The sequence below is a fragment of the Coptis chinensis genome, chromosome 6 (assembly GCF_015680905.1).
Source record: "Coptis chinensis isolate HL-2020 chromosome 6, ASM1568090v1, whole genome shotgun sequence".
NCBI classification, from domain to species: domain Eukaryota; kingdom Viridiplantae; phylum Streptophyta; class Magnoliopsida; order Ranunculales; family Ranunculaceae; genus Coptis; species Coptis chinensis.
The window spans coordinates 64012848-64021870 of NC_141461.1; the positions used below are offsets into that span (position 1 = coordinate 64012848).

Sequence of the window (9023 nt, forward strand, 5' to 3'; positions counted from 1 at the left end):
TCTATAACCGGTGATCTATGTACCACACACACCTCTTGTATCTCGACGCACACACACACATCTCGGAGCACATACACAGATATCGAGGCACACACACATCTCGGATTCGGATCAACGACAAGATAACACCGGTTACAGAGATGATCTCTGTTTGGTTGTAGAGATCTCGAGTCCACATACCAATATACCATCAACGAATCTGAGACAAATCTTGGATATGGACACGCGTACCAAGTTGAAAGAAAGAGAGTTGGACATCACTTTGATAGGCAATTGGTTCTTCTATCCATTCGAGATTCTTTAGTCTATCCCTCTTCATCCCCATAACTACGCTGTAAGCTGCATCATTATGGGTAAACCATTGGATTCGGCTTAACACCATCTGATGTTATTCCCTTCGGATAGAACACCAAAATGCTGAGATTCAATTCCAGCTCAACAGGGTCAAAATTTCAACAACATTACAGCAATTAAAGCTCCAACACCATGACATTACATAACCGTCACGGTGTGTCCCTTTATCTTTGTGAATCGATCACTCTCTTGTAGAACTATGGGTCTGCAACCACTTAAGGTCCTCCCATTGTAGAACCGCTTTGTGCTCGTATGAGGACCCCCAAACTTTAAGGACGTCTACTAAACCTCTGCTGGGCATTAGAAGTCGTAACAATGCATACTCTTCGGTTGATCTTTCCATAACTATTAACCTCAAACAAATTCAATAAAAAACTACATGGCGAAATTAAAAGAAAACAAGACCAACATTTGTACATGACCTGGGACTAAAAGACAACCTTCCCCATCAAATAACCAAGAAACGCCATCCGAAGAACTTCCACTCATCCCTTACTGATCTATTTCCATGAGTACAAACAAAAGGACTAAATTAAAGAGGTGTATAAGGTACTGCTACTAATTTGTGGAAACATCAAGCAATTGAATCTGGAGAGGGTGAAGTATGAGCTTCTGTGCCAGATGAGAAATAAGCTGGTAATAACCACCCATTCTTTTTGGCTCGCTCAACGTAGAACCCGAACTTTTCCTCTGCATTTGGGATATCAAGAGCCAGGTCCTCCATCCCATCCCTAATCCTAGTAAAACCTTTCGTCATCTGGTTGATCGTAATCAATCCTTCTCCAAAACACTCCTGAAGCAGATCCAGCATTCTGTCATTCTTCTTCTCCATTGCCATCACAAGTGCCTTCTTCACCACCTCATGATTGAAGAAGGGCATCCCAAGATCACGAATGCAGTGGCAAGCCTCACTCACCACTCCCCCAGTCTCGTACTCTTCCAAGAGCTTTGTTATCTTGTCCTTTGCATCCTCCACAGCCCAACCTGTGCCACCACCCCAGCACCGTAGAATCCTCTCTCCTGAATGACGAGCAGCTATTAGTGAACGAGCCATGTGGACAGTCTCAGCCCCCGCACAATTTGGCTGAAGCCGACAGCCGATTTCTTCCAAATTTAAAGGTGCAAGGACGTCATCAATCACAGCCCTGGCCAAAAAGAGGGAAAGCTCATTTGAAGCATCAAGTATATCAAGTGCAGTGTCCTCTGCAGACTCCAGAAGCATGACAAACCCATTGACAATGTCATCAGTTGAAAATATTTCCGTATGAAGGGCAGAAAGTAGAACAGATGCCATCTCTTTCTCTCTATTTTTCCTATCCATGGCAAGGGTGATTAGCTTTTTGAGAAAGACTGGATTGAAAATGGGAGCACCGAGATCTTCAAGACTCCTGATTAGTTCAGTTACGTCATCAGAGAGAAAATATTCATGAATGATTGCAACAGCTTCTTCCTTGAATCGCTTTACCTTTTCATCGTCTTCATCATGTGGCTCTCCAACATCAGCAGAAAATTTTAGAAATGAAGAGTCCAGCCACCCTTCAGAGATGGCTTTTGGAACCAGGGACTGGAACAAGAGTTTCGCTGATGGAATGTCAAGAGAGAGGTCATCTAAACTCTCAGCCAGGCGACCAAACCCCTTGACCATCTGACTAGAACTTATCAAGCCTTCTTCGGCTGCTTCTTTCAACAGTGTGAATATAATTGTCTCTCCACATTGGATCTCCATGGCAAGGACCAGAGCCCTTTTCACAACGTCATGATGGAAGAATGAAACCCCGAGTTCCCTTATGCATCGACAAGCTTCTTCCGTATCTCCACTCTCAACGTACTCCTTCAACAAATCAGTAATCTTTTTCTTTACCTCCTCAACAGTGATATGGGTACTACCACCCCAACGTTTCTCCACAAGCTCGGCATGGTGGGGAGCAGAAAGGTAGCTCTTCTCAGCAGTTTGAATAACCTGGAGTCCTTTGGAGGATTCTGGCAGTATTTTCTTGGCTCTGTTAAGGAATGCTGGGGGAAGGATATCATCAACAACTGCACGTGCAATAAACAGAGCAAGAATGTCAACAGCATCAAGAATGTCAAGTGCTAGGTCATCAGCAGCCTCAAGAAGCATAACAAATCCCACGCTGATCTCAGCTGAGGTCACCACATCAGCATATATAGCTGAAAGCAAAACTGAAGCCATCTCCTTCTCCTTGTCATGTCTGTCCATGGCCATGGACACCAGCCTTTTGACAAAATAAGGGTGATACTCGGTGGAGCCAAGTTCTCTCAGGTCAGACGCAGCCACTTCGACATCCCCTGTGCTGAAGTATTCCTCTATCAGAGAGACAACAGCTTTCTTATATTCATCCAAGGGATCGGCAATTGTAGACCCTACAAGCTGATAAGGTTCCTGCACAAAAGGAATGACAAGGGATCAGCAATGACGATTAGAAAATAACCAAAACAGAGTTTTTCACAACTAGAGTAAGAGCTAGACGAAACCAGCAAGTGGGTGTAGCTCACTTAGTATGTGTATACCACAGAAAGCAGAAAATGGTAGAGATATATCATATATACCTCACCACTATCGTAATTAGGATCATTCCGATCAAGATGTGAATCACCATCAGTATCAAGCAATTTACCCCAGGTCCCTTTGCCACCAGCACCATCTGTTGCATTAATATAAAAGTAACAGCAGAAACAAACAGTTAGCTGAAAAGGTAATAATCACAATATAACCTTCTAGAAAAATAAAAAAGCAAGTTGAAAACAGATTAAGATATACTAGATCGAAAAACTTTCAAACCAAAGATCAATAATATCTCAATCCATGACACTTCTGTAAATTAGTTCGATATGTAGGCCCTTGGTTGGGAATTTCAGAATAAGATGGTGAACATAGCCACACAACAAAATGCAAACTCCCTGGCTCGTCTTCGAAAACAAGTGAAAACCCCATTCTCTCTTAGAAGCCAGAAAACCACTTGCATTGCAAAAAACACGCAAACCAACAACCACTTATCAGTCTCAACTCTTGATGCAAGAGATCAAAAAAAATCAAAAAACAGAACCATTAAAAGAAACAATAATAATAGTAATAATAATAGTAATAGTAATAATAATAATAATAATAATAATAATAATAATAATAATAAACAACAAGTAGCTCGCTTGTCCTCCATCTATGTATAACTACCGTCGATATTTTAAGAAAAAAAAAAAAACCTCTCATACTTTCTTTTCTATAAGCCAATACTTATCTTCCCTTCCCCCTTTTCCTCTCAAAATGTTGATGTCTTTTTATGCATTGGAACATTTAAAAGAAAGGTAAATGTTGCTGTCTCGGCACAATTTTCACAAGCTAATTCTGCTATCTGATTGTGATTGGGGACGTCAATGGGAACAAATTCATACAACTCCAATTCCATGTAGCAAAGTCGCATTACATGAACTCGTTTGTCCCTGCCTACTAATGTATATGCATATATATGCAAGATTTGAACCTTGTTGTCCGTCACTAACTTCAACGAATGTCGTGCCCCTGACTCGCCTTCTCCACAGCAGATATATAAATTTTGTCGGAAACTAACTTCACAGTCAAACGTTACGCAATTTAGTATGTTCAATTCAAAATAAAGGGTTATTTGTAGACCTGCCCCAATTAGTTCGCCCCAATAACCCAACATCCAGTCCAACAAGCTTTGACAATCACTTCCAAGGATACCAAAATTCCTTCCCCCAAAAATCAGAAGAGGATTCCCATTTATAAAGTTTGGCCACCTATGTTCTGTTCCCAAGGGTAACAAAAAACCAAAGTTACATCACATATAAATATGGCTTGTCTATGTTACATAGCAATAAACATACAATGTAAACATCACGCTAAACAAGTGTTTGGGCTCTGCCACTTTTCAAAAATAAAGTGAGACTGCACCTCACCTCACTGGGGCCAACCCAAATGGTGTTCCCTCACTCACCTATCACAATTTGAAATATCATGAGGTCCAACCAAGTTGATTCTCATGAAATCACTAGGAAATGACTAGCAAGTTGACAATAGGAAGACTTCTTGAGATATAGTTTCCTATTCGTACAAGAGTTTCAATTCTATCTCGACTAGATGTCAAAAGACTAGATATTACCTTTAGAGATTTAAACGGGACTGTCACTGATCTTTGCCAGAGAAATTCTATGTACAAAGGTAGCTAAGAGGAATTTGATCCTAATCCAAAATTAAATATGTAATCAGCCTTGCAGAAGCCTAAGCTTCAATCACCTTCATAATTCCATCTTTGCTTTTCTTTAACTAATGTCTTAAATATTTTGTGCCTAAGGGTTTCTTTGTTGGGCGTGCAACTTGGGCAACGCTGAACCATCCCAATTTCGTGCCCCGTCCCGAGTTTTGAAAGTACATGGATAGTCAAGTAAGACGTTTCCAATTTAATCTCTTTTCTAGAAGTGGGGGAGTAATAAGCCTCAAAGATTCCTACTTTCAACTTTCAAATAGTTTACTCATAAGATCTCCGGCTAAACAAATCACCAAAGTCCATATAATATATCAGATATTCTGGGAAAAATGAAGAAAAAACAAACACATATAAAAAAAACCAGAGGATTAAGCCATAATGACTGCAATACATTGTAAGTTTTTCCATTTTATGTGGGCTCAGTTGGCAATTTATAGTAGAAACAAAGTTGAGGTCTGATTTAAGCATCCGGCCATAGACAATCCAGCCCGTACAAGAAACTATGACACTAATTGTTAAACATTTGAGTAGGAGACTCACCAATATTATATGCGTGTGTAACACCTTATTTTGACATCCACAACTTACAAAATGAACTATGGACTAATTTTATGAGATTATGTTCTCCATACAATAGAGATCATCTCCAAAACAAATTAGCTCATTTGAACATGCCTAATCTTGCCAAAAGTTGTGTTAAAATTCGATATTGTTAAATGGTCCACAGTTTTAGCACTCTTTTTTTATAAGGCTAGACATATCCAACTGAACCAAGTTTTGGTGGAGATGCTATCCATGGTAGGGAGATATTCTCCACCAAAATTCAGGGCTTAGTTCAAGTGAAAGTCTATTTTAATTTTTTAGAAGTCAGAATAAAGTGTCAAAATACCTAATAGATGCACGCGTGCACGCGCGCACACACAGATATCGGTTAGGCTACGTTGACATCCCTAATTGACACCACTACCAAAAAGTGCACTTCCATAATGATTTAATGCCTGATTTTTGGTAGATATGATCTTCCAACCATGGATATTATCTCCACAAAAAATAAAAAAAGCAGCTCGTTCCAATATGTAGAACCTTGTCAAAAATTGTGTTTAAAACTGTGACTTTTTTGACGGCCTACATTTTTTTTCAGTTTTGTAAAAAACATTTGACATTGCCAGATATATCATAATGAGCTCATTTTTTGTGGAGATGATCCACATCGTGGGGAGGTCATATATACCAAAAATCAGCTATTAAATTATTGTGGAAGTACACATGTACACTTTTTGGTAGTGGTGTCAATTCATGTGTCATTTAGGGGTGTCAATGTAGCCTAACCGATATATATTCCCAGTAACATGGCTAAGATGCAAAATTGCACCACAGATGATGATGGATCCCCAGTATAACATCAAATTCAGATAAGAATGACCCCTTCTCTCTGAAAGCATCGTGTTCAATTGATATTTGTAGAATATCGCAAATACTTTCGCATTTAGTGCTTAGTACCTTTTCCTTTCTTTTTTCTCCTATTACTATTGTCATCATCATCATCATCATCATTATTATTATTATTATTACCGGTAGTACTCTTTCTTCATAGTTAGCAGTTAGTATCTCAAAGCAAGTTGCATAGTCAACAAAACACAAGGCCATAACCTCTTTGTTAGCTCAAAAGGATTACTCCTCATGCTAATGAAGCATAAACCATACCTATGCCTCGAAGCTTCTTTTCATCCCCTAACCTATCCTGTTATGCATGAAAAATACATACAAGTCCCACTCTATAAATAGGATATGTTGCCAAAACCCTTAGTTAGTACACAGTCAACCTTAATTTCATGTCATGAGGTTTATTATTTCTCTTAATCTCTTGTATTTTTTTTTATAAAAAATTCAAGCACTTCTTTTTTGAAAAACATGAGGCTAGCCTAAAGGAGGCCTTCCAGCAAAATGCCTAAAGAAGTGTTGTAATTAGTGAGGTCAAAGCTTCAAGAAAAATGCCTCCAGGTGCACGCACCTTTGGCACAAAACTCCATAACATTCAAAAGACAAACCAACCTTAATCAGTTACTCACGGGAAATTGTTTAATTTAAAAAAAAAAAACGAAAACAAAAAAAAACGAGGTTGTTTTTGGTGTGATCAAGTCTTACGCCTCAATAAGCCTATAAGGTGTGCCTTAAGCCTCTAATAGGCCTAGCGCCTCAAGGGTCTTATCCATTGTAGTACGCATATGAGACTCAATTACATCCTAAAACACGTATTATATAGAGACCTAGGCTAACATAAGGGGGTCTCACATGAAATAGCCTACTAGGGTAGGATTGTCACCTGCCAAGAAGCAAACATTTAACACATGGGTAATACACCTATCCAAGGGTAACCAAATGATATTAAGCCATCAAAGCACTATTGGAAGGTGTATTGGCCCATTGGTCAAGACTTGAGAGATTGAGCCCAAGATCTTGAGTTTGATTCCCAATTCGTTGGGAAGAAGGGAATCTACGGGATTAGGGAATAAAGTTCTAACTACCAATTAGAACAAAATAAAAATAATATAAAAACGGAAGAAAACAAATCATAAAAATCATTTCTAAAGCACGATGTCAGAGTTGTTAGTAGAAATGTTTTCCTGTATAAAAGAATAGCAAACTTCACAAAGCGGATATAAATTTATTGCAAGAGAGATGTGAAGACAACTTAAAAGCGACAAAAGTCCAAACCAGAGAAAAGAAGAACAAAACAACCAAACAAAGAAAAACACCGAGAAACCCCACACTTAGCCCTACCCTATGAGATGCAAACATGAAATTCAAAATATTCATTCTCCACCAGCTCCACTCCTCGAGATCCTATATCTTAGTGGTTGTTTAGCATTTTTGCACTAACTATCACGAGATATTTGCATATTCATTGTTACACACGGATTGAACAGAGTAGAACAGACAAAAAGCCTTTGAAGTATCAAAGCAACAAAACACTAGTTCTGTATGGGATGCAAAACATCCGTAATGGGAATACGGTGTCTCCACTTTTTCAAATTAAGCCTAGATGTCCGATTTCTTGCCCATTACAGACTGAATCCGTAATGGGAATACGGTGTCTCCACTTCTTCAAATTAAGCCTAGATGTCCGATTTCTTGCCCATTACAGACTGATATCCTATCATTTCGGAGTTAAAATGACTATATTAAGTGTTCAATAACCCAATCCACAAAATATATAAATAAACAATTACCAAGACTGACCTTTCTTAACACGAATAATTTTTCCAGAATGTGATCTCCGCACGTGCCTCACAGCAAATCCAACATTTGGTGCTTTCCCAACACCCGTGGCAACTTTAATCTGACTATCACAAAGCAATGAAGTAGCTGATTTTGGGGAGGAAGATAGTGTCGTTGTTGTTGTTGTTTCAGCAGAAGCTATCTTCAGTAACTCTCTTTGTTCATCAGTAAGAAATCCCTCATTATTGTTGTTGTTGTTGTTGTTGTTGTTGTTATTATTATTATGTGAAGCCATATCTATTTCTTTATAACAATACCAAATAATAATTATGTTAGATAATTTATTTTAATTAATGTGGAAATAAATATTAGTAACTAAATCTACGAACCTGATAGATGATTCTTGGTCTTGGCTCGGCTGATCTCGAGCCAAGACTAGCTAGTTATAGCCGGATCGAAAAAAGATTACGAGAAACCCTAGATTTTAGAGTGAGAGTTGAATAGACACTTCTTCTCTCTGACTAAGGAAAATTAAGAGAAGAGAGAGAGTGATGGGCTGAAAATGTGAGAGAGAAAGATGGAATATATAGGGAGGCGAAAACATTACACGGTTATATACGTACACGTCACTTGTTTTGGAGTTTCGAGTATATCTCTTCTTGCTTCCACGTGGCCTACCATTGCTTTAAATAAAGTTTCTAAAAAGTGTGGGGCGCTCTAGCTGGTCGTGTCATAGGCTCCTGGGAATATGTTTGTACCGACGAGAGTTAGGGTTTCTTGTAAGTTGTAAGTTTGTTCTACGCTGTTCAAAAAAACCCAAACCGAAAAACCAAACTGAGTCGAACCGGGTGAAATTTTTTGGTTTGGTTTCCGGTTCTCAAATGGCAAAACCGACTAGTTAGGTCCGGTTTTTTGTTTGGGGGTTTGGTAACCGATATAAACCGAACTGAATCGGTGCTAGATATATATAGAAATTTTAGATTTTTTTTATTACTATTTTTTTGGGCTAAATGGTTCATGTTATTGAGCACTTGAATATTTGTTTTTTGTGATTGGCGTTATAACTTGCCAACATGCCTAAATTGACATCAATACTATTTAATATATTTATTAAACTTCATTTAGCTGGTGATTTGTAGGGTTATATAGGCTTCGATTCAATTTGAAGCTTGATATATAGAAGGCCCAAACCGACAACCGAACCGAAAT

General features: G+C 38.6%; 1 protein-coding gene across 2 annotated transcripts; it reads right to left on the minus strand.

Annotated features, from left to right (window-relative positions):
* Nucleotides 1-661: 661 nt before the first annotated feature.
* On the minus strand, nucleotides 662-8432 carry LOC147493916 (MA3 DOMAIN-CONTAINING TRANSLATION REGULATORY FACTOR 1-like). Of its 2 annotated transcripts, none has more exons than XM_086565736.1 (4): nucleotides 8204-8432; nucleotides 7836-8117; nucleotides 2923-3017; nucleotides 662-2755 (listed from the first exon to the last, which is right to left on the minus strand). In XM_086565736.1, exons 2-4 carry the CDS (start codon nucleotides 8107-8109, stop codon nucleotides 929-931), a joined length of 2196 nt encoding a protein of 731 aa, XP_086421862.1. In that variant the 5' UTR covers nucleotides 8110-8117; nucleotides 8204-8432; the 3' UTR covers nucleotides 662-928. The 2 variants fall into 2 exon arrangements, with proteins under 2 accessions (XP_086421862.1, XP_086421863.1); XM_086565737.1 differs by having other exon boundaries at nucleotides 7836-8111; nucleotides 8204-8391.
* Between the last annotated feature and the right edge of the window lie 591 nt (nucleotides 8433-9023).

Bases quoted from the DNA above. Each gene is read 5' to 3' on its own strand.
- LOC147493916 (XM_086565736.1), bottom strand. From the start codon at position 8,109: ATGGCTTCACATAATAATAATAACAACAACAACAACAACAACAACAAC. The intron at 3,018-7,835 runs GTCAGTCTTGGT...TTAATGCAACAG, and splicing joins AATTATTCGTGTTAAGAAAG to ATGGTGCTGGTGGCAAAGGG. The intron at 2,756-2,922 runs GTATATATGATA...CCTTTTGTGCAG, and splicing joins CTAATTACGATAGTGGTGAG to GAACCTTATCAGCTTGTAGG.